This window comes from Falco punctatus (genome assembly GCF_963210335.1).
Source record: "Falco punctatus genome assembly, chromosome: 1".
NCBI classification, from domain to species: domain Eukaryota; kingdom Metazoa; phylum Chordata; class Aves; order Falconiformes; family Falconidae; genus Falco; species Falco punctatus.
In genome coordinates, this window is record NC_137580.1 from 88,881,624 (window position 1) to 88,896,123 (window position 14,500).

The following is a 14,500-nucleotide window of genomic DNA, read 5'->3' on the forward strand; positions in this document are numbered from 1 at the left end:
GGAGTGGGTAAGGCAGCCAACCACACAATTCCCAGTCACTGAAATCCTCCTTCCAGAAACGAGGGAGGGATTCAGCTGATTCTGAGAGATAAAAAGGTTTCTCCAGCAAGTAATGGATCCTGCCCAATGCTTAGGGGATGCTAAGGGCACAGCATGGATGGTAGCAGGGAGCTGCTCACATTCAGACCTTATCAACGCAGCAAAACAGCATCTTGCTTTGGAAACTACACTTAGGGAGCAAGAGACTGGCTGAAGGCACTTAAAGCATGGAAAAACAAAACAAAAAAAACAACAAAAAACCCTCAAAACTCTGCAGCCTTGGAATTGGCTACATCTTGTCAGAGGAATTTTGAAATTGTGCAGCTGTTATCCCACGACTACAGATGTCCCTTCCCTTCCACTAAAAATATATTAATTACTGCTCCAGGCAAACACCCCCCCCCATTTCTCCCTCCCTCTTACCCTCTGGGGATTCCCATGCAACAAACTTTAGGAGGCTTAGGAACAGCACTTAACCCAAGCAGCTGCCTGCTTTCCAGCTGCAGTGTTGTGCTGGCAGTGGCAATTATCCACCCATCAGCAGTGCATTTCTGTAATTCCTTGCTCAGTATCTCAAGGGGTTAAGAGAGAAAGTTCATAGCATCTCGGGACATAGTGTGCGGCACCATGTTGGCCAGGTACCCACTGAGAAGTTGTAATTCTCCTGGGAGAGCTTCATTTCTAGGATCCATAGGAGACACCTCTGGCTGACTTGGCTGAGATAGGGTTATTGTTCAGATGGACTTTCCTGGACTCATTCCTTTTGTCCACTTAGAGATGTCACCAGGCCAGCATTGGGGAGTTTGTGCACCTGTCTAGGCATCTTTCTAGGCTCACAGCAGCCAGCCCAAAGCTACTTTCTGTGTCCTCAGTGCTGTACATGGTAAGTTCAGGCCTTCCAGGATGCATCACATATACTGTGAGCTGCTGGCACCTATGTAGGAGACACAGCCTGCTGGAAGGAGCTGGTCACACCTGCAGCCCATGTTCTGCATAGCTGGCAGGTGACTTTGTAGCATGTCTGATGTGTCCAGACAGCACTGGATTGTCTGTGCATAAGCAGTTCTTGTGCTTCCTGGAAATACTGGAATTACTACATAAATGATGACTTCTACTCGTGAAATTCCAGACACAAAGAACATTAGCGCAGAGCATGGGCACACAGTGGAGCTGGGTGTGGGGATAGTGTCACCTGATTCCTCTAGAAAACAAAACTCACTTTTCCAAACACATGAAAATGCGGATGTTTTCCCCAAAATAATTTCACTTGCGCTGCTGCTCTCCCAACCATCAGGCTGGCAAACTGACTCCAGGATAGCAACTCCTCCCTTTCCAGTGCATCAGAGCTACCTGTCCTTCACCGTGGGAGTATCCTTACCACAAATGCCTGCACAAGAGCACGTGGCTGGGCTCTGTGCCCACGCAGCATTTGCTGGCACCAAAAAGCCTGGAAAGCGGCAATTGTTCTTGGCCCATGACTTCATGCTGGAGCTCACACTCATGGCCAGTTTTGTTTAGAACACCCTGGGGGTTTATATCAGTGAGTACAGGTTTTCAGGTACCTGTCATGTCAGAGAGTTTGCATTTTATCCTAAAAGGAACAATGACTCATACTCACTTCCTAGGGAGTGCTTTTTTGCCACTTGTAGAGTGTTACATTCGTATAAATCCTGGCAGAATTCAGTGAAGTGTTTGAGAACTTCTGGTAAGTCTATCAAATTCTACACAATGGTTTAATCATTTGAAAGGTAGAACCGATAAGAGGTTCACAAATCAGTTCAATGCGTTTTTAAATTTTACTTATAGATATCTTTCCTTACTGCAATTTTTCTGGGGAGGATCTTTTATCCACAGAAAAACCATTCCAAAGGTAACTCTAATTATGCACTGAGGTGTCTAAACCCAAGCTGTATCAGAAATCCCACTCTTCTGCTTCCTTAACACTGACAGTTTATTTGTGTGGGAGTACACCTCCACATATATATCCACTGAGACATGAAGTTACCTTCCTTAGGACTAATCAGACATGAAACAGTAAAAAAAAAAAAGAAAAAATACATTTGGCCCTTTTTGGTTTTGCTAGAGAGAAGGAAGTCTGATCTGTTATTTTTTTAATCTAATGAATATTAGGAATGCCTGGTGTTACCTTTCTTGTCCTCTGAGGAGGAGAGAAGAGGCTTTCCCAGGCATTAAAGGATGGGGTGAAAACATTGCACCTTCAGTGGCAGAACTTTCCTCCAATGGTTTGACACATTTTTCAGACAACCAGATATTAGAAAAAGAAAAAAAAATTATATGTGTGCAGTCAAAATCGTATCACATTTCCTTCTTCAGCTAATCAGCTTTCACTTTCTCAGCATGTCTGAGACTATAAATCTAATGCTTATTCATCCATAAATTCTTAAGGGGAAACACAATTGACAGGTTCTTCACTTCTACTGTAAAAGGACAAACCAGCAGAGGACACGGAGGGGGAGAACACATGGATCTACCTGTGGGTATCTGCATCCAATCAACTCCGCTGTTTCTAGGGTGGACAAGGACGTGCTCTGTTTTTTCAAAAACAAAATAGTGAACCAGTACCATGCCCAGCACTGATGAAGTCTGATTTTGCTAAAAGACTCTTTACCTTGGCTATTCCAGGAAATTAAAATTTCAGGACAATATAGTTGCAGTGATAACCCCAAATATGGGCAGAAATCCAGATTTTTAAAATCCTTTTCCTGGCAAGTCATCTTCTAGCAATAAGTGTGCTTAAACCGTCAGCAAAAGTCTTCAGAGTTAGCTCATGAGAGATGAATAAAAGACACTAGCAATCCCAAAATAACTTTGGAGGCAAGCTCACGAGGTCTACTCTACATATGTTTCTTTGTACCATTTATCATTATTTTGGTTTATAAACTGAAAACATCTACATGTAGAACTGTAGAAAAGTGGAAACAGTCCAATTTATAGGTAACTAATATTAATAGAGTTTTCTCCATAATGGAATCAAATAGCTACTCCTTACAACTACATCAAAAGTAGATTGCTGTTAACAGGTATGGCTGTAGGTTTGGGAACCAACAATTAACAATAATGTTATAGCAGTACAAGCTTGCTGAGGCAAAGCTTCAGGAAAGACTGTGCTGGACTGGTCCACATGGAAAGGTAATTTCTGCAGCTCTAGGGAAAAGAATGCTTTCTATTTTTGAATGGGAGGTTTGTGTTAATTGATCTAAGTGCTGGATGGCCAAAGTATTCACATGAGACAAACCTATATTGCACAGATCAACACAAGTGATTTAAGCTCAACAGGAGCGAGGATGTCCAAAAACTCAAACTTGAGAGCACAACAATCAGAAACTTGTTCCATTTTTGCAGTCACGTTTGCTGTTCACGATAGGAAGCAAGTCTTTCCATTTCTGACAGTGTGCTGCATCCTCCTAAGGACAAGACAGGAAGGAAGGAGACTCCTACACTTCGCCAGCACTGGCCTCTCCCAGGGCTTCCTTTACATCTTTCGAGCTTACTGAATGACTTGGAAGCATTCAAAGCCAGTCCACAAAACAAAATTCTGCTTTGAACCCATGGTCAGTTATGTCCCATCACAACAACATGCTTCTGGAAAACTGAGTAGCAGCCACTGCTCATGATGCAAAACTTCCCCTTGTCCCACATCAGCCTCCCTAGCTGCACATAAGGTAGTAGCTTGTCATGTTCAGCTTTCAAGCTCCGATACTGAAATGACCTTTTCTTCCTTTAAACTCCAGAGACCACAGAATAACCATCTGCAGGTCTGGGCTGAGACAAGCCTCTGCCTTGCCCTAATACCTGCCTTGCTTCCAGAGGCAGTGCCCAAGCTAGTCCAAATCTTCCTTAAGGCCCATTTCTTCATAGCCTGCTGCTTCTCCTCCCTCCACATTTAATGGGCCCCCAAGAGAAAACCCCCATCCACACTCTCCACAACTTTGCTGCTACCGCTGCAGGCAGAGTCCCCCATTCTCCCTGCAGGGAAGGAGACAAATTGACCTCCACCCCTTTCTGCCCTCCACCACGTGTTGCTTTAGCTCCAGTTTCCCACAGCGATCCTTCTGGTGCTGTTGGCTGCAGCTCAGAGCACAGGTTATTGAGATGACCGCATGATCCTGTCTACATATGGAATGGCAGCTCCTAGGCAGCCCTGCTGCAATGCCACGGGCATACACCATGTGAAGACAGAGAAGGAACTGGTAAAAGAAGCGACCAGAAAATCCAGCAGCCAAGGCAGCCTTCAAGACCTAGAATATTTTTTTTCAAATTACAACAGGAAAAGTGCTGATCCTCGTTTAACTTTTCCTCCCTCAATTCATCTCCAGATATGCTGTTTTTAATGATGTTCATCCCTCCCCACCCTAGCCCCGCTCCACCCACCCAGCCCAATCCATGCTTACCTGAGGGGTATGCGGATCGCAATGATTCTGTCAATGGCAATAGCGAGGAGGCTGAAGATTGAACTCTGAGTCAAGACCAGGACGAAGCAGGCAATGAAAAGGCAGCCATAGAAGAAGGCACAGAAGCCAGTGCTGATGGTGATGGCAAAGGGGATTGCCAGCACACCCACGGCAATGTCAGCAGCAGCCAGGGACACCACAAAATAGTTGGTGACGTTCTGCAAGTTGCTATTCAAATAGACTGCCCAGCAGACCAGGATGTTCCCCAGGATGGCCAGCACTGCAATGACCAGTTCCAGGATGATGTAAGCTACATCTGAGAGGAAGTCTTCTTTCCCATGTACTAGCATGGTGAGAACGACCAGGCTGATGTGAGAACGTGCCAGAAAAGCTCAGCGTTCATATCTGCAGAGCACTGAAGAGTCAAGACACCTCAAAGCTGCCTGGGGGCTGAAGAGGACTCTGTTGCCAGCCAGTGAAGGTTGCTTACACACCCCCTTTTCTCCCCATAGCTGTTCATGATCTTTACAGTAGTGGGTGCCAAGAAAAAAACAAACAGGGCTTGCCAACTCCAGCAAAGTGGATTAACCAGATGCAGAATAATTCAAACTCCAGCAGATGAATGGACAGGAGATTACCTCACATAGACATACACTGCTCCCCAGGCCACAAAGTCCAGCAGGCAACATGACACAGAAACTGTATTTTATGGTAGCATCACGTCGGCTGTGACTTTTTCTTTCCTGTGACAATCACGGTGCTAGTCATGGCTTCCTGTCATGTACATACCTACTAGCAACATCTTCTGGTTCTCTTCTTCACCTTTTCCCACTAGGACTTGGGAAATCGTCTCTTTAGCTGAAGCAAACATTCAACTTCTTCACTTGTAGTTTCCTCTAAAAAAAAACACAAACCAAACACCGACCACATACGCTAAGTAATCAGCTCTGTGGAGGAGATGGGAAAAGCAAAATCTCATTAAAGTGGCACATTAAATTGATAATGGATATTAAACAGACCTAGAAGAATACATCATTGGCAAAAATCTCACATTTTGTCTATCCTGAAAGCTGCAGAGCCAACCCCAAGGTTCAGGAAGGCAGTATTTCACAGTGGTGATGAGAAACAAGGGACATTTTGTTTTCCATGCTACTAACCGAGCTGGCACTTCAGCAGCTGCTCGATAGTCTGCCCTGAAACATGAGAGCCCCACTAATTATGCCTTGGCAAGTGCTGTGGCTGCAGGGAGGAAAGGTGGAGGAGCCTCCTTACATACACCTGTCTCCCTCCGATCACAAACACAAGACTTGAGCCATCAGGTGCTGCCCACCCTTGTGTATTTTGACACAAAAGTGTGCTGCACAAATACGCTGCTCCGCGATGACAGGAACCTTCATTCATATGGGGGTTATGTTGCTGGCGTGTGGTCACCACTCTGTGGCCATACCTAGTCTTTCCCTCAAGTGCACAGATACTGGAACACGATCACCAGCAGGGAGAATAGTTTGAGGTATGTCAGACAGTGACATCTTCAAGGATTTTTTCTCCGAGTACATATACTCTGCAAGGGTCTCTGCAGGTTCCCCTCCTGCAACACCATAATTTTTGTTCACATAAATCTTTATCCTATAAGCAAACAATTTATCCATTATACCTGCCATTGTCTTGCCCATAGTGCTTGTTGCATCTACAGATTCAGGTCAGCATCATTCTTTGACTACAACCAGCCAGAATCACATCCAGCAACATACACTTCCCCTAGAAACACACACATAGGCACAAATACCAACATCATCTCTCAAGTATACATTTGTGTTCCTGCAGTTATCATCCACACAAATCTAGGACTGAAGCTGGTGCTGCTTGCAAGGAATCATAGTCCCTACAGCTGCTGTTTCATATGAACAAGATACATACCACCTACATGCCTGCAAGCTTCACTCGCACACTGAACTTGCAGGTCATCTTGTACCTCTGCTTTCAGACATGGGAGCACTTCACCACAGTTTCAGCTAAAAATATAGCAATGAAGAATACAGTTCCCTGAGCTTTGCACCACAGTCAAGAGATAAACTGTTTGCTGTCCTACCCTGTCACTTCCAGAGGGTGTTTTTAATCTTTTTTAGCAAGATTTTGCAGCAATATTTTCTCATTACTTTAAGAAAACAGCTACTTGAAACATCAGAGGGCTGGGGAAGAGAGGGACACACTGCACTAACTGATAAATCACTTGAGCTCAGTTTTGGATGCAACATGAACCTCCAAACCAAAAGATTTTTGGGGCTCCCTCCACAGGTGATTTAGTATGGTCCAACCCAGCAGAGTTTCATGCCTTCACAGTTTACTCAGTTTTCAAGTCAGAAACCTAATTTCTCAGGATAAAATAAAAGGGTAAAGACAGTGATAATAAAAGAAAATATGATTAACTTGTGATTCACATCTGATCTCAGGAATATAATCTAATTTTAGACCTTTCATTGATTTAGAGCTCTATTGCTAATGCTGCATTTGAAAGGAAAGTGAATGATTCTTGGTGGTTTGGACGTGGTTCAAAGACCTAGCTTTTTCTCCACCTTCAGCAATCTTGTCTATGTGTTTGGTTTGGTTTGTGTGGAAGAAATCAACAGAAGATACTAGTTTGTGATCTAGCTGTTAAAAGGAAGATAAAAATCATCCATTTAATCTTTTCTAAAGAACAAAAAAACCCCAAGAAGTCTCTGTATTGCCTATCTTCCTTTAGTACAAACTCTGCTTTTTTGCTGACCTGAAGATTGCTTCCACTTTCTTGAATTTCAGGGATGTCAGTAATACGCTCCTACATCGCTCTGCTAACATCTGACTGTCCATTACAAATCCCAATAGGTTCGTTTCAAGGCAGTGATGCTGGAAGCTAACCCCTCCCAGCCTGGCTTCCAGGGATTAGAATTAATATAAGATAGAAATAAAGAAAATCTGGAGGGAGAGAAAACAGAAAGGACAAGATGAAAAATAAACAGTGCTTTTTGCATGTGTGTGAGCAAGAAAGGGGAAAAACAGGACAGGCAAAAGTTGGTAGGAATTAAAAACCCAACCAAACAAGGGAAACAGTGGGCAAAACAGGCCTGTTAAGAGACAGACAGTGTGTGCGCCTGTCAGGGGTATGACACATGGCTGTGCCTGAAGGCTCTGAAGTGGGTGCAAGCTCCCATGTCCCTTGGCATCACGGCAGTAAGACAGTGAGGGGGTAATACTCTGGCCATGGAGCAGGAAGCATACACCCCTCTGTTTCTGAACATTCTCACATGTTTCCATGCACGTCAAGCTCCTGACCAAACTCCATTGGCACAACAAATTAAGAAAAAACTAACAAACTACTGTGACATCCTTGGGCCAAAACAACTGCTATGTAAAATAAAACCACCATAAACACCCTGACAAGTTACTCTGAGATGAAGTCAAAAGAACTGAAGTAACTGGTTTTTGAAAGGAGTCAGCCTGAGAACTGGTCACATTAAACCTGACGCTGAGATCTACTTAAAGTCCTGCTACGTTGTTCTTGCCCCTCATATTCATACCACATACACCTCAGTGAAGAGGATCGAAGTGAAATTACTCGGATAGTCTTTCCCCCATATACTAATCATTCAGCACAAAGACAAAACTGGAATCGCCTACAGCTCTGCACGTATCCTGAAAAAGCACAGTGCTGGAATAGGAAGTTTAATGACCCCATCACTTACTGTTTTCTGACACAACAGAGCTTTTAACTTTCTACTTCAACTGTTTCATGGTCTGATGGTAAATTTGAATTTTTTATCTCTGAATTTGTTTAGTTCCTTGTTTACTATCCCCCGCCTCACAAACAGTGGCCTGATTCTTCAACCCAAGCCCTAGCCATTTATTATGAAGCAATCTGTGAGATGTTATGCCAGGACAGGACAACATGTCCTTCCAATCCTCTGCTCTCAGACGGGCTGGAAAACCCTTAGAGAGTTCTGCAGAGCCAGCATATCTCAGAAGAGAGATGACTGGAGCTGAGCAGGTGTCCCAGCCCCGACAAATCAGCATTTTGTGTCTTCTTCAGCACCAGTGCTTCTGCAGTTGCCACTGACATTAGAAAATGCAGTTATTAGCCACACAACTCCGGCACATCAGAGGCCTCACCTGCTACTTACAGAAGATGCCACAACCTGGGAGGTTCACATGTTCAACCTGAACTCGCTCATCTCATCATCTTCATCTCTCACAGTGTCAGCCCACTATAGCTTTCACCCAACGTGATAACACATCATTAACTGTAGAAGTATTTGCAACTTGCTTTTAAAAAAGAACAGGCTCAGTCTTTCTGCTCATAAGGTTAGAAATTTACTGCACAGGGACAAAATGAAATACAGACCACCTGGAGAAGAAGACATGTATCCAGAGGCAATACAAAATTTATTTTAGAATTATCTACTACATGCAAGATCCAAAGGCTCCGCAACCAGGTCTGACACGACAAAATTAATTAACAATCAGTTTTACTCACCGGGGAAGTGGTATATTTAACATCTCAGGCCCTTGAGGGATCAATACTGCAGGCTTCTTGAAGCTTAAGAAAAATAACCTGTATCACACAACCTGCTGGACAGCTACAATTAGTATTTCTTCTTAAGCCCATGTTTTATTTTGTTAATTGGATTAATTCCTTCTTGATACCCTGGGCTATGTTCCAGTCTTTGCCCCATTATTAAATAAACCTTTTTTTGCCACTCACGAACCTGTAAAGCTGTTGCTCTGTTCATTTTTAGTGACTTGGAACACTCTGTTCTCTCTCATATTTCAGCCCCAATGAAAAACTGCTCCTTGAAAATTCAATAAAGCATCTGAACAGCACGTTCCCATGAAGCTATTCAGCACCGGAGCCCAAGCAAGCTTTTGTTTGGCATCTCCAGTTGGCTTTGGACTAAGGTGCTGCCCCTTCTCTCTCCTGAGCACCCAAAGCATGAAGGCGAGCCCTTGGCCACTGCTTGGTTCACATCCCCCACCTCAAACAAGCTCATTTCCTGCTCTTGGCCCCTTCAGGCTCAGCTCAGGCATCCCAGTTTTGGATGCCCACACTCTGCCACACTGGTACAGGGAAGAAGCCCTCTGCTCCGCATGCCAGGCTGACACATATGACAATGTCTGTGACACTTCAGTTTTGACAGCTACTCACAGATACCAGCAAAATCTCTAGGGGATCAGCAGCCCTCAGGGCACCCAAGACAGTCTGTGGGCACAAAAGTGACAGGCTGCCGCCTCCCCGGGCTCCAGAGAAGATTGGTTTCTACTTGTCTGCTTTAGGATGGGGTAAGCAGAGCAGCAGGCAGCTCACGAGGCCAGGGGAGTCTTCATCAAGGCTCATTCCAAAGATCACAATCTAGCATCTCCTCTTGACAACATGACCCTTCTCAGGTACCAGCCACATACAGATTACCTAACTCCCTGAGGGAAAACCCTTGAATTCACACATGGCTGTAAGAGCAAAAATTGGTGCTGCTAAATAATTTGTTTCCTACTTTCCAAAGCCTGGAGGGGGAGATGCTTGTCAGTTTTTATCCTCTCTTTGAAATCCCTTCAGCTCAAAGAGAATTTCCCTATCTTTCAAATCAAAGACTAAGAAATTTTGGCTCTCCCCATTGCTTTAGAGGATCAAGTCACAATAAATGAACCGATCTGCTCAGAGGCAGTACACAAATTTGCAAAACAACTCAGGCTGTAAAACAATGAGAACAGCTCTCCTTTCAGGGAGAATGAGAGGGAAGGCAGCAGTAGCATTTTTCTGAGTTGCTCAATAGTTTCCTTTCGAAAGTTCAGTATTTTATGAACACTTCACATAGAGCAGCTTCCCCTGCCTCTGACTGCTCACATGAAGCCAGTGCACTTGATGGTGCCAGAGAGCATCCTCACTCCTGCTTCCTATCAAAGGATGAAGAGATGTGGCTGGGTGGAGCAGGGAAGAGAGGAGGAAGGACGCATTACCCATCTAAACAAGACATACTTTTTCTGGTTCCCCCTATTTGCTTTATTATTGGCTGCTGGCTAAATGATCTTTTAGGTCATCTGCTTACAGTAATAGGAGGAAATTAAATATTAATAATAGACTATTTCCCTCTAGATTGCTCTTTGTTAACAAAGGATACAAGTGAAACAAAGCAGGCAAAATGATCAGCAAACCATGCTCTAGGTTTTCAGGTACCTGGAGCACTTGCAGTTTCCCTCAACCTTCCCTGAAGTTACAGATGCCCCATGTCCTGCACACCTGCCTGTGTGGACACCCATACAAGTGAAGAACGTGGTGATGCCTGGAAATCCTTTTTTTATCAAGGGGCTCCACATGGCAGTTTGACCCTTCAGACTTTATTCAAAACATCAACTGAGTCACTGACACTCTGACTGCAAAAAATGCGTGGCCAAGGATCTTTCGAAGCACAGAGTTTGTCTCTATTTGGGGAGTGAAGTCTTCCGCCAGTGTAAACCCTACAGTGGGGTAACAAGGCTTCTGGATTGGCTTTGCATATTCTCCAGAAATTATGAGTAAAATGAGGGCTTCAGCTTTGCTAAACTTGGTATCACCTCCTTGTACAGGAAAGCAGCAGCCCTCCAAGACTTAAAATCTTCACTCCACATACTTGTGAAAGGCAAAAGAAATGGCTCTTCAGAGATCTGTACTGCCCCTGATCTTCATCTGTCAGTTCAGAAATGGGGAAGGGGGACAACATTTCTGTTTGACATTTCTGTCTCTGCTGCAGTCCAGGCCAAAAAAGGAGGCTATAGTCACAGCAAGAACAAGCACGGTGAATTGGGGTGTGAAGTCTTTATCAACTAGAGGACTACTAGAGACACCCGTTATCACTGCAGCAGTGACAGAAACAAAAAGCATAATAAAATCATACCTTTCAAGCCTGTCCTGTGTCTCTTCTCCTGTGTATACCCCATATAAAAATCACAAGACAAAAATGCCCAAAACCCCCACTGGACAACAAGCAAAGATCATAACACAGATGGGCTGGCTAACAGGAATGGCTAATGCAAAACCAATATTGCAGCTTTGCCTCCTGCCCCCCAAGTGCTAGAATTGGATTAATTTTTATTGTAGTAGCGGAAGAGAAGACTAAAACAGAACACATTTGACCATTTTTTTTTCCTAAGTGGATGTTATAAATGTTTAAAAGCAAGAAAAAAAACCCTCACAGTAATTATTCCTATTCTAATGGTCACAAAAAGCCAGGGAGGGCAAAACTAAGTAAGGCTGAATGACCAGCAGTTAAATAAGCGAGATCAAACAAACAAACAAAAGGGAAAAGGTTCCCCTGTGCTTACTAGAGAAAAGTCTCACTGGGCAGCAAGCATCATGATATATTGCCAAAAGGCACAGAAACATGCTGGATTTTTGAGCAAACCATTTGTATCCAGGACTGATGATGTTGACCTACAGCGGCATTTCCAAAAATCAAAAATGGAGCATTTGGCCAAGCTTTCATAAGACAGACATGTAAGAAAGCATAATTAAAACCATGTACCATGGCCAGAAACAAGTTACTACTGCCAATATCGTCCACAATGTCTCTGAGGAGCCAGTTTTCCTTTCCTGTGTGAGGGAAGAACTCAAAAGCAAACTTTGCCTCCCCACAGTCCTCCTAAAGCCAGCTGTGTTCATACATAAGGAGCATTTCCTTCAAGAACAAAATAAGAGAAATGAGGAAACAGGATATCAAGAAGAGGTGACCCACTGAGGAATACAGGCAAGGGAGGAATGTGCTCTGAAAATATTTATCATATTGTTAATGCATCCATTCTGGTATATTTTTAAAATAATGGCGTAGACTTCTCTCCAGATGTAACTTCACCTCTCATTTCTAGATGAAGTTTCCAGAGAGGCAGTTGAGAATTGGGTATATCTGTGTGTTTTCCTGCATTTTTATCCAGTTGTTCCCAAAGCCTATTTGCCTTCTCTGACTACAGGTTTGCTTTCCACCAGGTCTTGTGTTCCCTGCTCTCTCTCCTCCAAGCACTGTCCTTCTGCAGGTTGCAAGCAGTGCTTGCATAAGCTCTGCCAGTAAAACAAAAAACTCACCCTACCTCAGTGCAGGGAATGCTGTTGTACCAGGTCTACACCAACATGCTGTCTTCTACAGTAGAAGGAATATAAATCTTCCCATCTCTCTCCATGTAACTTAAAATGATTCCCCAGCTGCCCTTCCCTATCCTGATGAAGGCACTGTACAACTTGAACAGAGATGAGCAAATTCTACCTGCTCTGAGCCAAAGCAAAGTTGGCTCACTGCATTAGCTCATCCATGGCTCATAGCTGACCCCTCTGAGCAAGGGTTATTACTGAGGACTCACCATGAAGCTCCCATTACCACCCAAGTGGTTTGACTCATACCCACCCACAGTATGAAAAGCAGTGAGGCCGCCATTGGGTTGCTAACATAGCTCATCATATCCTTCCTCCTCAACTTGCTCCCTTCTCTTATCAGTGTAAGCAGTGACACAGCAGCAGCACTCGGCCCAAACTCCACAGAGCCTGCCCTGCTGACATGGAATCCACAGAGCCCATCTGAACACCCCCAGAGCCGCCCCTCCCTCTGCCCCTGCACAGCGCACCTCACTGCCTGCCGTTGGCTCTCTACCGGCTGTTTACTGCTGGCTGGTTCAACGACAGAGACTGACCACGTGCTCCCTGTGCCTTGCAATACTGGCTGATTTTCGGCCAATGCAAGAAACGCTATTTCCTCCCATGCCCTGTGGCATGCCCTGGCCCCTTGCACCCCCAGGCTGTGCACCAGTATGTTTCATTCAACTGGTTTCACCTCAGATTGTCAATCAGCTACCAGTGAAAATGCATTTGGACAGCGTGACAAAGCTGGTGATGTGATTTCATCCCAAAAGCAGGGAAAAGCCACAAGAAAAATTTTTCTTCCTCCGTAGTTTGTTTCCAGCAACTTTCCCTCTTCCATTTTTTAAGGTACTCATCCTGACTTGCTAATGCTTATTTGCCCTGTGTCACAGCTCATCATCCTGTTAGCATTTCTGTCTCAGTCTCAAAGTTATTTAAGAATTTTCAGGACTCTGCCACCCTCTGTGGATAAGGAGGTGCTGATGCTCTGCTGATGTCTCAAGGCCACATACCCTTACTTTGTCCCTCCCTCTTCTCCTTGCTAGGACTTGCACCATACTTCTGTCACTCCTGCAAAGTGACTTACATTTTCACTATCACAGTCATCCATGCCAATACAAGCCTCTCTAGAGGTACTTAGTGACTTACTTTTTTTTCCAAGTCCCTAATTATAATCCAATTTATTAAGAAGTCTCCAATGTCACTGCTTACTGATCCCAAAGTCTCAGCATTTAGCCAGTGCTCTGAGGACTCTAACAAAGTCCTTCCTTCATTTCTTAAGTCCTAGTGCTGTGGTAAAAGCACATCCGCTTTCAAGTAACTGCCTGCTAACTCTGCCCGCTTCCTCCTCTGACTGCTCAGGCCAGAGACACTGATGTTCTGGAGTAGAGAGCACCCAACTGCTGGTGAAAATGTCATCAGTCATTGGTTTCTCCCCTTCTACATCAAACCATTGCACTGGAGAACCAGTAGCCATTCACAAATCACTTTAGAAAACATATTACTGGACTTGCCAGCTGTTTATGAGTGAGTGTGCTTGTCCAGAGGAAGCAGAAAGGCAAAGAGAGGCAAAGAGAGCAGCAGCAAGTACCCCACATCAATAGAGATGCTTCTACCGCACTTGGGAAGAGGCCTTTTTCCCTTATGAAAACATATTTTACAGGTTTTGCACAGTAAGAGATCACAAAAAGCTGCAACTGTAAACAACACCTGCAATCACTTCTCAAACGCATGACAACCATGATCCTCACACCTTCCTGAACAAGGATAAACCAAAGAAGATTCACAGTGTGAATTCCTTAGGGACCGTGGCATTTGACTCCAAACACAAAAGATGTTAGTCAAACACAGATGGATCCCAGGAAGGTGCCCAAAACAGACATCCCCAAGACTTTAGGGTTGTTTCTCCCAAGTGGACTGTGTTCAT

The 14,500-nt window shown here is 44.3% G+C and overlaps 1 protein-coding gene across 4 annotated transcripts in view; it reads right to left on the reverse strand.

Annotated features, from left to right (window-relative positions):
- The window catches only part of ADORA2A (adenosine A2a receptor), a 28,956-nt gene that overhangs the window by 7,543 nt on the left and 6,913 nt on the right, over positions 1–14,500 (reverse strand). For 2 of the 4 annotated variants that reach the window (XM_080392621.1, XM_080392624.1), the window contains exon 2: positions 4,452–5,347. In XM_080392621.1, coding sequence (XP_080248747.1) covers positions 4,452–4,801 — 350 coding nt within the window. In that variant the 5' untranslated portion in view covers positions 4,802–5,347. Of the gene's footprint in view, positions 1–4,451; positions 5,348–5,842; positions 6,040–6,105; positions 6,210–14,500 lie in introns of all 4 variants that reach the window. The other 2 variants (XM_080392623.1, XM_080392622.1) reach the window with 2 other exon arrangements.